The 18948-nt window shown below is 39.4% G+C and overlaps 1 protein-coding gene across 12 annotated transcripts in view; it reads right to left on the bottom strand.

Annotated features, from left to right (window-relative positions):
• Nucleotides 1–18948, bottom strand: part of TLK2 (tousled like kinase 2) — a 123093-nt gene that overhangs the window by 43288 nt on the left and 60857 nt on the right. For all 12 annotated transcript variants that reach the window (XM_064583069.1, XM_064583070.1, XM_064583071.1 and 9 more), the window contains 3 exons: nt 18534–18698; nt 4425–4520; nt 2905–2997 (listed from right to left, as the gene is read on the bottom strand). In XM_064583069.1, the coding sequence (XP_064439139.1) occupies nt 2905–2997; nt 4425–4520; nt 18534–18698 (354 nt within the window). The remainder of the gene's footprint in view (nt 1–2904; nt 2998–4424; nt 4521–18533; nt 18699–18948) is intronic.

The following is an 18948-nucleotide window of genomic DNA, read 5'->3' as shown; positions in this document are numbered from 1 at the left end:
GTTCCATGCTCATGGATTGGAAGAACAAATATTGTGAAGATGTCAATGCTACCTAGAGCAATCTACATATTCAATGCAATCCCCATCAAAATACCATCCACTTTTTTCAAAGAAATGGAATAAATAATCCTAAAATTTGTACGGAACCAGAAAAGACCCCGAATAGCCAAAGGAATGTTGAAAAAGAAAAGCAAAGCCGGCAGCATCACAATTCCGGACTTCAAGCTCTATTACAAAGCTGTCATCATCAAGACAGCATGGTACTGGCACAAAAACAGACACATAGGTCAGTGGAACAGAGTAGAGAGCCCAGAAATGGACCCTCAACTCTATGGTCAACTAATCTTCGACAAAGCAGGAAAGAATGTCCAATGGAACAAAGACAGTCTCTTCAACAAATGGTGTTGGGAAAATTGGATAGCCACATGCAGAAGAATGAAACTGGACCATTTCCTTACACCACACACAAAAAGAGACTCCAAATGGTTGAAAGACCTCAATGTGAGACAGGAGTCCATCAAAATCCTAAAGGAGAACACAGGCAGCAACCTCTTCAACCTCAGCCGAAGCAACCTCTTCCTAGAAACATCGCCAAAGGCAAGGGAAGCAAGGGCAAAAATGAACTATTGGGACTTCATCAAGATAAAAAGCTTTTGCAAAGCAAAGGAAACAGTCAACAAAACCAAAAGACAACCGACAGAATGAGAGAAGATATTTGCAAATGACATATCAGATAAAGGTCTAGTATCCAAAATCTATAAAGAACTCATCAAACTCAACACCCAAAGAACAAAGAATCCAATCAAGAAATGGGCAGAAGACATGAACAGACATTTTTCCAAACAAGACATCCAAATGGCCAACAGACACATGAAAAAGTGCTCAATATCGCTTAGCATTAGGGAAATCCAAATCAAAACCTCAATGAGATACCACCTCACACCAGTCAGAATGGCTAAAATTAACAAGTCAGGAAACGACAGATGTTGGCGGGGATGCGGAGAAAGGGGAACCCTCCTACACTGCTGGTGGGAATGCAAGCTGGTGCAGCCACTCTGGAAAACTGTACGGAGGTTCCTCAAAAAGTTGAAAATAGAGCTACCATATGATCCAGCAATTGCACTACTGGGTATTTACCCCAAAGACACAAAAGTAGGGATCCGAAGGGGTACGTGCACCCCTATGTTTATAGCAGCAATGTCCACAATAGCCAAACTGTGGAAAGAGCCAAGATGTCCATCGACAGATGAATGGATAAAGAAGATGTGGTCTATATACACAATGGAATATTATGCAGCCATCAAAAGGAATGAGATCTTGCCATTTGCAACGACGTGGATGGAACTGGCTTATGGTTTAGATATGTGCTCAATTCCAGGTTTTATACAGGAGGGAGTCAAATACACTACTTTTTGATTTTGATTTTGATAATTACGGACTAGAGGTAAAATCTTCTAGAGGGAGATAATCACAGTAACTTTTATTATCTTTATTAATAAACATTACTATTATTGTTAATAAACAAAACCCTTTCTTCAAACCATCTTACCCAATAATAAAGAAAAACTGCAGATCCCCACCCATCTGTGTCATGGGAGCCCTGGAGGTTCCTCCAACAGAACCTTCAAGGCCCCATGGAGCCAGCTGGAAAACTACTGCATTAGTACAAATGATGATCAAACCTATACCTTCTAAATCACTGGAGAAGATAAAATTATTAATCAATTTTATTTATACATCAGTAAGACTTATTTATATATGCATTTATATATGTGTATATATACACACACTACAAATGGCTCAAAATTACTGAAGGAAATGTACCAAATGTTTTACTTGGTTAATGGAATTATGGGTGTCATATTTTTCAGTATTCTCTAAATTTATAAAGAGCATATACTGCTTTTATAATAAAAAAAAGTTTTTTATTTTTTATTTTTTTTTAAAGATTTTATTTATTTTACACAGAGAGACACAGCGAGAGACGGAACACAAGCAGGGGGAGTGGGAGAGGGAGAAGCAGGCTTCCCGCTGAGCAGGGAGCCCGATGCGGGGCTCGATCCCAGGACCCTGGGATCATGACCTGAGCCGAAGGAAGACGCTTAATGACTGAGCCACCCAGGCGCCCCGACAAAGTTTTTTAAAGAAGGGGTCAGTCAATATGCTAAATTGCATATGAAAAATATCTTTTTAAAATATCATGGTGTATTTCCTAAAAGTATCTTTTAAATTCCAGATTAGGTATTTTTGAAGTTTCTCTTGTAAGCACAAAAACCTTTAGACGAATACTGATATAAAAGACACAAAATGCTAGGGTGCCTGGGTGGCTCAGTCGTTAAGCAGCTGCCTTCAGCTCAAGTCATGATCCCAGGGTCCTGGAATCAAGCCCCGCATCGGGCTCCCTGCTCAGCGGGAAGCCTGCTTCTTCCTCTCCCACTCCCCCTGCTTGTGTTTTCTCTCTCACTGTTGTCTCTCTCTGTCAAATAAATAAATAAAATCTTAAAAAAAAAAAGACACAAAATGCAAAAGCAGCCGGGCTGAAAAGTACCTATGAAATAGTTTTAAAAATTCAAGAATATTACAAAAACTTCTCTGGAATAGAAACAGTATTTTATGTTGTTTCTCACAGTTCCAGATGAAACACATACTCCATGTATCTATTTCTCTAGTATATATTTAAATATTAAAATCCTACAACATAAGATTTCCAATTTAAAGATAAAGCTTAGAATATAGGTTTGATCCTAGTTCCTACTCAGATTCCCTCAGATTAAAGGAAAATATCCAAATGTTTATTAATATTTGTTATTTGGTTGACAGTAATTATGATATGTGCATAATCCAAATATACATAGTATCAATCAGTGCTTGTTATAAAATCTCTTACCACATTTTAATACTTACTCTTAACAAATCATCTATTCTTCCTTCCTTCTTTTCTAAGTCAGAATTCTTACTGTTTTCTAGTGCAGATATTTTTTCTATTGTGAGGTCAGACTATACAAAGAGAAAACAAATTAAGATTAGTCTCAAAATACTACATGTCATCATACTTTTCTCATTACTTTTCTGGGGGAAAAAAGGACTTGCTAACACAGCCTGGAATCACATGGCTAAAGAAATTAAATCTGCTTTTCTCAACCCATTCTTTAAGCCTTATATTTTGCTACACCTGCACTTCAATGTTAACTCTGGTATCAAATATATGAATTCTCAAATGATTGTGCATTGAGCAATACAGAAACATACTACTCTAGAAATGAAACTAACTGTGAATAGAAAAGGAGTTCAGAGGAGAGAGGAACCAAATCTCTAAAGAACTAACATGCCACCTAGTGGAAACAAAGAACAATCAGAAGGGGAGAAATGAAGTTTTCTGAATCAAAAGTCTGGTTCAACTGTCCAAAAGCTGCTCATTCAAATAAAATTAAAATCTACTCCTGACAACTGTATAGCTCTTAAGATTTAAGAAATTCTCTTAAATTGCCAAGCATCTTGTCTTGAAGGTAACACACTGCCAAGAGGCTTCAAGAAAACACAGTGTAGGGCGCCCGGGTGGCTCAGTTGGTTAAGCGTCTTCCTTCGGCTCAGGTCATGATCCCAGGGTCCCGGGATCGAGCCCCGCATCGGGCTCCCTGCTCTGCGGGGAGCCTGCTTCTCCCTCTCCCACTCCCCCTGCTTGTGTTCCCTCTCTCGCTGTGTGTCTCTCTCTCAAAATAAATAAATAAAATCTTTAAAAAAAAAAAAAAAGAAAGAAAACACAGTGTACTATTTGGCTAGCTCAACACTACAGAATGGAGGATGTATCCACTATCCTTTTCAGATACTAACTTTGAATGTTCACAACATTCCCTAAATTAAAAAGAGTTTCTGAAAACTTTACAGAGGAAATTATGTTCGTGTGCCACATGTTAAAGGAGTCTAGTTAGGTCTTGTCAAATAAGCAGGTACAAGGAATAAATTAACTACTTTCATAAAGTAGGGAATTAACATTCACTGAAGTGTATTAAAAGGCTTGCCCTAATAAGCATTTTGCATACATTGTCTGAGAGAACTAGAATCAACCACATTTTACAGATGATTTGTATTCAAGAACTGAGGCCCAAAAAGATAGTGTAAGTTGTAGAGGCAGGATCTGAACCCAGCCCTAGAGGTCTCCAAAGTAAGTGCTTTTTCAGTACCATGCTACAGTATAAGCATTTCTCTGCAACACACCAGAATGGTAAAGAAACACCTCAAAAAGTTAAAGCACCTTCCAAAAGACTTTAATACGCAAAATACAAGTTCTGAGTAAAATACACACAAATAATGAGGTAAAGTCGGAGAAATAAAGGAAAGACAAAGAGAGGACTCACAGATTTTATATGTGGTTAGCATTTATTCCTAAGCACATCTTTTCCTCTGTATATTGGTCACCAACCTACCTGGGTCTGTCTGTGCTGGATGGAGATCTGTTTTTGGGAGCTGCCGGAATGCTCTGTGTTGCCAGATCCCGTAGAGGAGGGACTGTTTTGCTGAGCCTGTAATAAAGGTACATCAACCAATCACTAGAAAGTTTTGCATCTTTCTCCATAGACATTTGCTGTTTCGTTTTGTTTTTTAGATTTTTTATTTTTTTTTAAAGTAATCTCTATACCCAATGTGGGGCTCGAACTCACAAACCTGGGATCAAGAGTCACATGTTCCACCAACTGAGCCAGCCAAGCATCCCCCTCCACAAACACTTGTATGAATGCAAACAATTATACAAAACAAACTCCTTCTGATGAAAGTCAGAAGTCAGGGCCATATAGCCAAGATGAAAGTAAAACAATTTAAATGAGAAGCAAGGTTTAACATGATAGCATGGATCATGTCCCTGTAAATAGTCTTAAGTATCAAATGTGCCCAAACGAATTTTTAAATATGTAAATTAGAGAAAATTAAAAGTTATTCCTGTAATAACATGTCCTTTTCACTTATATGGCAACATGCCTTTGTCAGAAAAGGCTGGTGAAGCATCCAATGCCCGGGGGATGCCTGGAACTCTGGGCAGAAAGAACTGTGAACTACTATTCAGAATAATCTTCTAAATCCACACACATTATCCATGAACACACAGTCGTCCAAAAATCCAGGATGATTTCCAACACTGTCACTTGGATGATCATAACTTTTATACACAAGTGATAGGGCATTCTAAGGCATCTTAAAATTTAGAAGGCTTAAGTCTCAAAAGAATTCAACTATTTAGGAATATATAATCATACTCCCAAAAGTTGTTTTACTTTTTTAAGATTTTATTCATTTGAGAGAGAGAGAATGATGGGGGGGGGTGCATGGGGCAGAGGCAGAGGGAGAGGGACAAGCAGACTCCCTGCTGAATGCAGAACCAGATGTGGGGCTTGATCCCAGGACCCCAAGATCATGACCTGAGCCGATGTCAGACACTTAACTGACTGTTCCACCCAGGCGTATCACCCCCAAAGTCCTCTTAAAAACAAGACTAAACTTAACATGATACAACCCATCACAGACATAATTAGGAAATACTGGATATTCTGAGGATTATGGGCTAATAGCAATACATCTACTGTTACCATCTATCAGAGAATGTAGTGTTTCCACATATGTGAATTTTGATACTTTCTATATATTCCTTAACTATTTCTCTCTTTTTTTTTAAGATTTTATTTATTTTTATTTGAGAGAGAGAGAATGAGAGAGAGGGAGTACATAAGAGGGGGGAGGGTCAGAGGGAGAAGCAGACTCCCCACTGAGCAGGGAGCCCGATGCGGGACTCGATCCTGGGACTCCAGGATCATGACCTGAGCCGAAGGCAGTCGCTTAACCAACTGAGCCACCCAGGCGCCCACTATTTCTCTTATTTTTTTAAAAAGATTTTATTTATTTATTTGAGAGAGAGAGAGAGTGAGAAAGAGCACGAGGGGTAGAGGGTCAGAGGGAGAAGCAGGCTCCCCGCTGAGCTGGGAGCCCGATGTGGGACTTGATCCCAGGACTCCGGGACCACGACCTGAACCGAAGGCAGTCGCTTAACCAACTGAGCCATCCAGGTGCCCTATTTCTCTTATTCATTAACATTGGACCAATGCTATGCCCACTACCTACTGAGTACTGTCTGCTAACTGCTTGACTGTGATGGTCACAGGCCAATCCTTACAAAACCCTATAAAATAGTTATTATTATTTCCATTTATAAAGAAAATGCAAATCAGAGATATTAAGCACCTCTGCAGGGTCAGAGAGCTAGTAAATGGGAGAGCATGAATTAAGGGCTACCTGTATCCACAAGAACCACTCTCACGAGCCACAGCAGACTGACTAGCTCCCATTAACAATTAGGGATACTGTCCCAACCAGGCCACAAGCAAGCTAATAAGCACTTCATACACATAATCATTCTGAAGGCTCACAACAGCCCTGTAAGTAGGGTAGGCAGTATTATCTCCATCTGTATTTATTCATTCAACAACTGCTCACTCCCTATGTCTGAGCACTATGTTGGGTGTTAGGGACACAATGACCAAGTAAAACAGACATAAAACCCACAGGCCCAGTCTTTATTCTGCCTTAATAAAGCTTACAATCCCAGAAAAGATTTTTTTTTTTTTAAGATTTTATTTATTTATTTGAGAGAGAATGAGAGAGAGCACATGAGAAGGGTTAGGGTCAGAGGGAGAAGCAGACTCCCTGCCGAGCAGGGAGCCCGATGCAGGACTCGATCCAGGGACTCCAGGATCATGACCTGAGCCGAAGGCAGTCACTTAACAAACTGAGCCACACAGGCACCCCCCGGAAAAGATTTATTAAGCACTCAGTAAATATTTATTGAAAGAAACTGTTAAATAATCATATAATAAACACAAAATTCCAACTGAGATAAGTGCTATAAAAGTATACAACAGGGCACAAAATCTAATCTAGAGTCAGGGATGAATTCCTCGGGAAAGTGGTATCAGGGTTAAGATTTGAAGGAAATAAGCAGTCAAGGAGAGCAGATGATCAGATCATTCCTAGGAGAGAATGTATAGGTGAACACAAGGGGAAGGGAGAAGACTGATGTGGGTGTCAAAGAAGTAAAAAATGTGAAATCAGTCTCAAAGAGGTCGAGCAACATGCACAGCCTGTAAGTGCTAGAGCTGTGATTAGAGCCAGCTGTAGCGAAGTCCAAATAACTGAAAATGTTCTTTACTCTTTCTATGATGCAGCAAAGCTTTTTTTTTTTGTTTTTAAGATTTTATTTCTTTATTTGACAGAGAGAGACACAGTGAGAGAGGGAACACAAGCAGGGGGAGTGGGAGAGGGAGAAGCAGGCTTCCCACAGAACAGTGAGCCCGATGTGGGGCTCGATCCCAGGACCCTGGGATCATGACCTGAGCCGAAGGCAGACGCTTCACCAAGTGAGCCACCCAGGCGCCCCAAGCTTTTTTCTTTCTCTCTTAATAGTTAATAAGGGTCATAATTATGAACCTCAAGTGTTATACTGAAGTATAGGAGCATTATCTCCTTCAGTTATCATTAGATTGCTCTTACAAATCCTCTTCTTTTAAAGTGTATTTCTAAACAAATATGACTGTTAGAACTATAATTATAATAAGAGCCAATAAGCACATGACTGGGGCACCTGGGTGGCTCAGTCCGTCAAGCATCCAACTCTTGATGATCCAACTGAGCTTAAGGCAGACGCTTAACGACTGAGCTACGCAGGCGCCCCTGCAAAGATATTTTTAAAATGAAATCATAATAGCACTAAGAAACAAGACAGAGCCATGGATCAGAAATATTTTAAAATTTTAAATTTTAAGAAACATTCAAAAGTAGCTGGCTTCAAATTGACAGAAAAAGTGAAATAAAGAAATTCATAGCTCAAAACATCAACAGTGAAACAGGCTGGGCCTTTTCAAGGGAGTTCCTGAAAAGCTTTTATACTGAGACTTACATTTGCAAAAATCAGGAGTACGTATGTGACAATTACCACACAATTTAAAACCTATAAGGTCCAGTAAAGGTCCCCTTGATCCCCCCTTGCATACTGAGGGGCATGGATACTACCACCTCTGACCCCAGGACAAAGCACAAGAACAGATGTCTTAAATAAAGCCGAAAAAAAAAAAAGTAAATATTTAAAAATGAAACAAAAGTGGGAGGGATGACTCCTGGTATGAATACTGTGGCTTGAGGAAAAAAGCAAAGAAAGTACAGTACCCCCGCCTTCCACAACGGATACAATGGAATGTACTTAAAGAGTAAAAGAGTTTACTCATCAAAACAAAGCCCTCCTTATTTTGACATCTGTAGAAGAGCTGGTCTTTCTGCCCAAAGTTTACCAGACACTCAGAGCTCACAGTCAGCCCTCCCACTACTTGGGAAGCAGCACTATGCCACTTGGACAGGAAAAGACATGCCAACCTCTATTAACCACCCTAATTCATTCAGCTAAAGCCAAACACACATTTTCTTTTTTAAAAAAAGATTTTATTTATTTGTCAGAGAGAGAGAGAGAGAGAAAGCACAAGCAGGCAGAGTAGCAGGCAGAGGGAGAGGGAGAAGCAGGCTCCCCGGTGAGCAAGGAGCCCAATGCAGGACTCAATCCCAGGACCCTGGGATCATGACCTGAGCTGAAGGCAGATGCTTAACTGACTGAGCCACCCAGGCGTCCCCAAACACACATTTTCAAGAAACCAACAGCACAAAAGGGAAGATCCAACATGAAAAGACAAAAGATCCAAGAGAAAACAGATAATTCAATAAAAACAACTTTAAAAGTAAAAAGTTCAAAGAGGGCCAAAGGATACTACAGCTATAAAAATGATGAAACAGCAAAGAACATGAAAAATAAACTTAACAAAATAGATTATTAAAAATTTGAAAACTGAATAGATTAGCTAAATAATAAAATGAACATAGTTGAATACAGAATCAGTCATCTGGAAGACAATGTCAAGAAAATCTCCCAGAAGATAAAACAGAAAGTCAAAGCAGGAAAGAAAAGTTAAGAAACATGAACAACACAGAGGTTCCAAAACAATCTATTAGACTTTCCAGAGGAAAAGAACAAAGAGAAAGAAATAATCAAGGAACAGTAAAATAAAAATTTCTGAGGTAAAAAGGTATGTTTTAAGAGTAAAAAAGCCTACTAGAACAAGCAGCATTAATGGAGAAAAAAGTAGTGGAGAGACTTCAAGAACAAAAAGATACCACATGATTATCTCAACTGATACAGAAAAAGCACCCAGCACACTCTCATTTTTTTAAATTTAAATTCAATTAACACATAGTATATTATTAGTTTCAGAGGCAGAGTTCAGTGATTCATCAGTCTTATATAACACCCAGTGCTCATTACATCTTGTGCCCTCCTTAATGTCCATCACCCAGTTACCCCATTCCCCCAACCCCTTCCCCTCCAGCAACCCTCAGTTTATTTCCTATGATTAAGAGTCTCTTATGGTTTGTCTCCCTCTCTGATTTCATCTTGTTTTATTTTTCTCTCCCTTCCCCTATGCTCCTCTGTTTTGTTTCTTAAATTCCGTATGAGTGAAATCATATAATTGCTTTTCTCTTATTTTGCTCAGTATAATACCTTCTAGTTCCATCCATGTCCTTGCAAATGGCAAGATTTCTTTTTTTTTTTGATGGCTGAGTAATATTCCATTGTATGTTTGTATGTGTATGTATATATACCACATCTATACACACACACACACACACACGCACGCACATTTTCTTAATCCATTCATCTCTCAATGGACATCTGGGCTCTTTCCATAGTTTGGCTATTGTGCACATTGTTGCTATAAACAATGGAGTGCAGGAGCCCCTTCAGATCACTACATTTATATCTTTGGGGTAAATCCCTAGTAGTGTAATTGCTGGGTCATTGGGTAGCTCTATTTTCAACTTTTTGAGGAACCTCCATACTGTTTTCCAGAGTGGCTGCACCAGCTTGCATTCCCGCCAACAGTGCAAGACGGTTCCCCTTTCTCCACATCCTCACCAATAACTATCATTTCCTGACTTGTTAATTTTAGCCATTCTGACTGGTGTGAGGTGGTATCTCACTGTGGTTTTGATTTGTATTTCCCTGATCCAGCACTCTTTAATGATAAAGACACTCAACAAACTCAGAATAGAAGGGAACTTTTTCAACCCCCAAAAAGGCATCTCTGAAAAAACATACAGCTAACATAACACTGTCAAAGATCATGTGCTTTCCCCCTACGATCAAGAACAAGACAAGACAGGATGTCCACTTGAACCACTTCTATTCAACATTGTATTAGAGGGCAATGAGGCAAGAAAATAAAAGTCAACCAGATTGGAAAAGAAGAAGTAAAACTATCTCTATTTGCAGAAGACATGATGCTATATACAGAAAATCCTACATTAAAATTATTAGAACTAAAACACAAGCTCAACAAGATTGCAGGATGTAAGACCAATATATAAAAATTAACTATTTCTCTAGCAATGGGCAATCTGAAAATAAAATAAAGAAAACTTGTATTTGCAATAGCATCAGAAAGAATAAATACTTAGAAATAATTTTAACAAAAGGGTAACATCTATACACTGAAAACTGCAAACATTATTAAAAGAAAACAAAGGGACCTAAATAAATGGACAGTTCTCTCATGTTCATGGGATGAAAGACTTAAGAGGGCAATACTCCCGAAATTGATCAACAGATTCAGCATAACTGCTATAAATCCCAGGTGGTTTGTTTGTAGAAACTGAAAAGCTGATCCTAAAATTCTTACAGAAATGCAAGAGATCCCACAGCCAAAACAATCCTGAAAAAGAACAAAGTTGAAGGAATTACATTGCCTGATTTCAAAACTTAATTACTACAAAGCTACAAGATACTGACATAATAAGCATAGGCTTACAGATCGATTGAGGAGAACTGAGAGTCCAGAAATAAACCCCTTACATTTATGGTCAACTGATTTCTGACAAGGGTGCCAAGACAATTCAATGGAGAAAGAACAGTCTTTTCACACCAATGGTGCTGGGACAACTGGATATCCACATGCAAAAGAATAAAGTTGGACCCCACTCCTGATACCATACATAAAAAAATAATACAAAATGGATCACAGACCTAAATATAAGGGCTAAAAGGACATTGAGAAGAAAGTACAGGAGGAGAGTTTCATGACCTTATGTTAAGTAAAGCCTTCTTAGCTACAACACTAAAAGCGTAAGTAACAAAAGAAAAAATAGATAAACTGGACTTCTTCAAAATTAAAATCAAACCCTTACAACTCAACAATAAAAGACAACCCAATTTAAAAATGGGCAAAGGATTTATATAGATGTTTTTCCAAAGAAGATATACACATGGTCATAAGCAAATGAAAAAAATGCTCAATATCGTTAGTATTCAGGAAATGCAAATCAAAACCACAATGAGATGTCACTTCACACCGACTAGGATGGCTAGAATCGAAACAACAGACAACAACAAGCGTTGACAAGGATGTGACACACTGCTGCTGGGTGTGTAAAATGGTACACCCGCTCTGAAAAACAGTTTGGCAGTTCCTCAGAAATAGTTACCATATGACCCAACAACCCCACTCTTCAGTATATACCTAAAAGAATGACAATATATGCCTATTCAAAAACTTGGACATGAATGTTCACAGCAGTATTATTCATAATAGCCAAAAAGTGGAAACAACACAAACGTTCATCAACTGATGAAAGGGTAAAAAAGGCTGTGACCCACTGAACACCAGGAGGACTGATTATACCTTTGGATACACACCCATGAAAACCCACGAGGCCGGAATAATAATCAAAGAAGAGGAAGTTATTTGTCACCATTTCATACAGCTACTCCTCCTTACTTTAAAAATTAAAATTTTATTTAGGAGCGCCTGGGTGGCTCAGTTGGTTAAGCGACTGCCTTCAGCTCAGGTCATGATCCTGGAGTCCCGGGATCGAGTCCCGCATCGGGCTCCCTGCTCAGCAGGGAGTCTGCTTCTCCCTCTGACCCTCCCCCCTCTCATGCTCTCTCTCTCTCTCTCTCAAATAAATAAAATCTAAAAAAAAAAAAAAAAAAAAAACCCTAAAATTTTATTCAAAAAATTAAAATTGGTAATTAAAAGGTAAGAACGAAGCATTTAACCTGCCTTTCTAGAGGAAGTCTATGTCAGTGTAGCCAAATAGGGCCAGATGATGAGAGGAAAGTTCTATTTTACATAAGAATAGACACCAATAAAACGTAAATGTGATAATGTTAATTCAACAATCTAGGAAAATGTTAATATTTCTTAGAAAACGCCTGTTAAGTTATTCAGAGATAGGAGGGTCAGGATTTCTGAAATGTACTTTAAAATACTCAATACAAAAGTATATTTTTAAAAATCAAAGCTTTTAAGAACATATATAATGTTAAAAGATGTAGCTTTCAAGGAAATAATAAACCTGACATTAAAAAAAAAAAAAAAGAAGAAGAAGAAGAAGAAGAAGATCCAAAAGCCCCTGATAACTAGAATTGTCTCAATGGATCAAATTTAATCAACAACGAGGATGGTTTTTTTTGTGAATCCAGTAAGATCACTTGGTTTTGCTTTGCCTAATAATGAAACCACCACAGTATTATAAATGTTCCTTACATGTTTTCAAGTTTTAGAATAATTTATAAAACAGAAAATTAGCTAAAATAAAATATATAGTTAAAAGGAAAAAACCCAGCATCACACACACATAGTGTGACAATAACTAAAAAACTGAAAGATGAGAAAGCAGCTGGGTGATAGTTTGAATATGTTAAACTCATCTCCTATAATGGGGAGCAGAGAGATCTTGTTTAAAGTTAATTAAATAAGAGTTACATTATTTGAAGTTAAAATGGTAAATCAGTAGAAAATCTAAAACTGTGGACAGTGGTTACATCTCTGACAGGTGCAAAGAAAAAGACTTTCCCTTTCACTCTTCTCCAACACTTTTAATTTTTTGTGGGCCATATCTATGTACTATTTTACAATTTAGAAAATTAACTTTTAATTAAAAAAATCAAACTTCCTGTATGTTAAGTATACTTCAATAAAAAAAGAAAAAGAAATCAAATTTCCTGTGTTAAAACATACAAAACTGCGGCACGTGGGTGGCTCAGTTGGTTAAGTGACCAACTCTTGATTTCAGCTCAGGTCATGAGATCAAGCCCTGCACTGGGCTCACGCTGGGCATGGAGCCTGCTCAAGATTCTCCCTCTGCCCCTCCTTGCCCTCATAAAAAACCACATATAATTATGTTAGCAATGTAATTTTAAACATTTAAAGAATCAAACTCAATATTCTGCCACCTGCTATTTTTATCTATCAACACACATGGAGACATCTTTCATTGTTAGCATATACAGTCAACCCTGGAATAACAGGGCTTTGAACTGCACAGGTCCACTTACATGTGGATTTTTTTTGATAAGTACAGTAATGCAAATGTATTTTCTCCTATGATTTTTTTTTTTTTTAAGATTTTATTTATTTGAAAGAGAGAGAGCATGAGCAGGGGGAGGGGCAGAGTGAGAGGGACAGGGACAAGCAGATTCCCAGCTGAGCGCAGAGATGGAAGCTGAGCTCAAGCCGAAGACCATGCAATCATGACTTGAGCTGAAGTCAGACGCTTCACTGACTGAGCCACCCAGGCACCCCTCTCCTATGATTTTTTTTTGAAGATTTTATTTTTATTTATTTGAGAGAGAGAGAGAGAGCACAAGTGGGGGGTAGGGGCAGAGGGAGAGGGAGAAGCAGACACCCCGATGAGCAGGGATCCTGATAGTGGGCTCGATCCCAGGACCCTGGGATCATGACCTGAGCCAAAGGCAGACACTTAACCGACTGAGCCACCCAAAGTGACCTCTCCTATGATTTTCTCAGTAACATTTTTTCTCTAGCTTACTTTTAGAATACCATATATAATATAATTAACTTACAAAATATGTGTTGACCAGCTGTTTATGTTATCAGCAAGGTTTCTGGTCAACAGTAGGCTATTAGTAAAGTTTGGGGAGTTAAGTTTTAGGAAGTCAAAAATTATACTGCATGATTTTTGACTGCATAGGGGGTATTGGTGCCCTAACCCCGTGTCGTTCAAGGGTCAGCTATATATACCTAGGGGCGCCTGGGTGGCTCAGTTGGTTAAGGATCTGCCTTTGGCTTAGGTCATGATCTCTGGGTTCTGGGATTGAGCCCTGTATCAGGCTTCCTGCTCGGTGGGGAGTCTGCTTCTCCCTCACTCTCTTATTCTACGTGCCCTGCCCCACTCATGGGAACACACTCTCTCTTAAATAAATAAAACCTTAAAAAAAAAAAAAAAAACTATATATACCTATCTCACTTCTTCTGTCAACTGTGTAGCATTCCACTAGACATATGTGAAGGATGTCTTATCAATTCATGCAACATAGAACTGCCCCGGGTTTCTGTTAGAGAAGATCTGTTGGAGATACAAAAGTGAACAAAGCAAAGTCCTTGACCTGATGAGTTTACATGGGGGGTGGGGGGGCGCGGGTAGGGAGGAGTCAGACAAAGAAGTAAATTATAGCAGGTCAGCTGGAGATAAGACTAAGGAGAAACAGTAGGACACAGGAGCTAGACACTGTGTGGGGTGGGCAGGGAGGAGTTGCTCTTTTCTACAGTATAGTTAGGGTATGCCTCTCTAACAGGGTAAACTGAAGCAGAGACTAGAGAACTGAGGGAACAGGGCATGGTTACTTACTATGTGGGAGAAGAATGTTAAGGCATAGGCAACACCAAGTGCAAAGGCCCTGAGGTGAGAACATGCCAGGTAGCATTTGAGGAGGCAAGGTAGCCAGTGTAGATGGAATCCAGTAGGGAAGAGAGAGGGCAGTAAGAGATAGCACAATGGGGAGAAACAGGCCATGCAAGGCTTTTTGTGCCATTTTCAGCACCTTTGAGCAGGCATGACTGCATTACTCTGATCTGTTGAGAACAAATTAAAAGGAAACAAAAGTTGGAGAAAAGAATCCAGCTGAGAGGCTAGTACCGTAACTTCAGTGGGAGAACATGGTTTAGTTCAAGTAGTGAAGGGGTTAGAAGCGGTAGGATTCTGGACATATTCTCAACAGGAAGATTTGCTGATGGATTTGTAATTGGGATATAAAATAGATAGAAGAGACAAGAATGACTCCATGGTTTTTAAACAATTAGAAGGAGAATTGACAGTTACTGAGATGTGGTAGACTATGGAAGAAATGGGTTTAGAGCAAGGGGACAAAATGAAGAATTCAGTTTTGGACATATTAGATCTGATATGCTTATTAGACATAAAGAGGGGTGCCTGGGTGGCTCAGTTGTTTAAGAGTCTGCCTTTGGCTCAGGTCATGATCCCAGGGTCCTGGGACCAAGCCCCACGTTGGGCTCTCTGTTCAGCGGGGAGCCTGCTTCTCCCTCTCCCTCTGCTGATCTCCCTGCTCGTGTGCCCGCTCTCTCTCTCTGCCAAATAAATAAATGAAATCTTAAAAAAAAAAAAAAAAAAGACATAAAGAGAAGACTAGTGCCAACTGACTATATAGGTTTGGAATTCAGGGCAGGGCTCTGGGCTGGAGATACAAACTTGGAAATGCTCTGCACATGGGTGATAATTAGAGCAAAGAAACTAAATGAGATTACATAGAGAATAAAGGTAGACAAAAGTCTGAAGACGGAGCTCAGGGGCACTCCACTGTTTAGTGGTCTGGGAAATGAGGAAGAACCAAAAGAATGGAAGCCAAGAGAAGAGCATGTGCTTGGAGAAGGGAGTCATCAACTGTGGCTTATGAATCATGCTAGACAGTAAGTTCTGAGAATGATCACTGGCGTTAGCAGTATGGAGGTCACAGATACCCTCGTTCCAAGTTCCTTTGAAACACTGGTGAAGGGAAAATGCTTCCGATTTCTGCAATTATAAACAATAAACATCTTTGTATAGTTTTATGGGAATACAGTTTCTGGACTCCAGGATATGTAAATTTAACACTCAGCTACATTACCAACATCTCCAAGTGACTGTACCAACTCAGGGTCAGTATGAAACTTGCATGGGTGTCTAAACTATAACCTACACTGAGAATTATCAAATGAAACAATCCTTGACACTTTTGATAGGTCAAAAGTGTTACCTTGTTATATTTTGCATTTCTCCATGGCTAAAGTTAAGCATTTTTCATGTTATTAATCATTTGTCCTATATCCCCCCTGTGAAACTGTCTGCTCATAGCCTTTGCCTATTTTTTGGGAAACTGCTTATCTTTATTGATTCAAAGCATTTCTTATACATTAATGTTAACTCTTTTGCTTTCTTCTTTCTCTATATTACTAAGCTTATATCCTGGCTGGAACTACAGAGAAGCAAAAGAGATTCAGAACTATACCAAACCATTTAGGCCTTTGCTTTTCGTACTATCTCCCTGTTCCTTCTACAGACATGTTCATTTTCTTACTATTCTCTGCCATCTCTCTTCTACATGAGAACAATCTGGCTGTAGCATCTGCAACTCCTCTGACAGCCTGAGTGTACTAGCTGATAGGACTGAGCAGGTGGTTATCCATGTGCACCCATCCCAAGCCTGCATGCCCATACCTTTTATGGAAGGCTCGCTCACATTAGGGGACGGAGTTTTGCTGATCAAAATCCTGCGTACTTCTTTTTCTTAAACATTTTATTTATTTATTTGAGAGAGCAAGAGAGAGTGAGAGAAAGGAAGAGAGAGAACACATGCGGTGGGGAAAGGCAGAGGCTGAGGGAGAAGCAGACTCCTCGCTGAGCAGGGAGGCCAATGTGGGGCTCAATCCCAGGACCCCGAGATGATGACCTGAGCCAAAGGCAGACACTTAACTGACTGAGCCACCCAGGCGCCCCTCCTGTGTACTTAATTATATGCCTGTCACATAGTGGGCATTCAGTAAGTATTTGTGCAATGAATAAAGGGAACTCCCTTCAGGGGAAATGGAGGTAGCTTTTAAGGCAATAAAAGAATGTAAGGACAAATAAACCTCTGATTATCCAAGTTTTGCCTGAGAAAGTTAGATCTAAGATGAAGATTTAATAGTCAGTGAATAGTAAACACACAATGTAATTTATATATACACACAGACAGACACATTCTCTAGAACAATACCACAGAGAACCACGATATTCTCATACAAACTATGGCATACTGCTGAGGCCCACCCACAGGATTATACTGGTCAATTCTCCCATTTTATGTTGTGTTTCTTTTGCCACCCACAGATAAATTTTACTGCCTTCATGCAAGAAGTCTCTCCATTCTTTTGATAATTAAAAAATTCTGTAAGTTTAAAACTTGTAATATTTCTTTCTTGAGGAAAAGCAATAACTGTAGGAAAGTATTCCAAATGGTACACAATGGCTCCCTATCTAATTATTTCATAATTTTTATTTCCTTTCCTTAAGGCACTCACTGTTCTCATGGCCTTTTTGAATACACAACTGCATGTGGATTAATGACTCAGAGTCCACAAAGCAAATGAGAGGAGATTTAGGTTGTAAGTGGAGAAAATGAACCAGCAGAAGAGAAAGAGTTTGGATCAGTGGTGATGTCAGCTCTGAATGGAAGAATGGGCAAGGGCACATAATGGAAGCTCTGAATGGAAGAACAGGGCAATGGGGCTTTCTTTTGGCTTACACCATCCATAGTTGGGCACAAAAACCAAAACAACAACAACAACAAAAAAACCTTTTGAGTCAAACTGCATTATAATTTGGCAAATACAGATGGGGTCAAATTTTCATAATACTCAAATTCTTGGTTCTTCAAGGAGAGAGAAAGAAGCAAGATGAAAGCAGCCAACGGGTAACCAAATACTCCTGGAAAAAGTAACTGTGAAGAGGTGAGAAAAAGCAAGCATACAGGTCATCCAAATACCACAGAGGGGAAGTGACTGGCAAACATGCTACAGAATGCCTGCCTACATGCTAAAATTTTACTGACCTGAATACTGCTTCAAATAAGTGATGCCTGGAGTTTGGAGATTTTTTTTTTTATTAGACACATACTTCGGCTGTAATGGAATTTGTTCTGTACTTCCTTTACTTCTCTGCCAACCTAAAACCATATTTTCTTTCCCTTGATGTGCTCAGACTTTTTTTTTTTAAAGGTTTATCTGCTTCTTTAAAAAGAAAAAAAAAGATTTTATTTATTTATCTGAGAGAGCGAGCGAGCACCTGTAGGGAGGAGAAAGAGGGGCAAACAGGCTGAGCCCTGAGTGCGAAGCCCAACATGGGGCTCAATCCCATGACCCTGAGATCATGACCTGAGCCGAAACCGGAGTCAGATGCCCAACCGACTGAGCCACCCAGGCGCCCCAAAAGTGCTCAGACTGAAGGAAAGCTGTCTCTATCAGCCCCCTCGTACCAAGGGAGACGGAGTAAAACCACACCACCTTTAGAAGCCACATAGTTAGAAACGTCATTATCTCTTCACCAAAATAATTACTCAAACTTCATCAAGGAGCTCCAGGGCAACAAGGATCTGCAAGCAACTGAGCCTCGGTACTCACTGAAACGAACGTGAAGCAGAGGCCGGCGCCCCTCTGTGCCAACTGCTCGGTGTCAAGCCGAGGTTTTGCTAGCATCACTGACATGAGGGTGGGCAGTGCCGACTGCTCCTCTGGCACCTCCTTTGCAGCTCCATCTAAGCCGTACAGGGGCTGTTCTACTCGCCGCTGGAAAACATGAGCGAAAACACACACATTACGTGAGAAAGAAAACCTGAAACTTGCCAAAACGCCTAACAGATTAAAACACGGTTATTGAAAATAAGGGTATTTTTTAAAAACACCTTTTCAGAAAACAAATGTGGAAAGCATAGTAACAGCATCATGGATTATAACCTATCTATAAATCTGAATTAATATCTTACTCGAGTTCTGTAAAATTATATCTTCATTGTTCTACATTTGCATAACTGCATTT

Source organism: Mirounga angustirostris, unplaced genomic scaffold (genome assembly GCF_029215605.1).
Source record: "Mirounga angustirostris isolate CCGP_5_RB_7025 unplaced genomic scaffold, mMirAng1.0.hap1 SCAF_17, whole genome shotgun sequence".
NCBI classification, from domain to species: domain Eukaryota; kingdom Metazoa; phylum Chordata; class Mammalia; order Carnivora; family Phocidae; genus Mirounga; species Mirounga angustirostris.
This window is presented reverse-complemented; position numbering and strand designations above follow the sequence as displayed.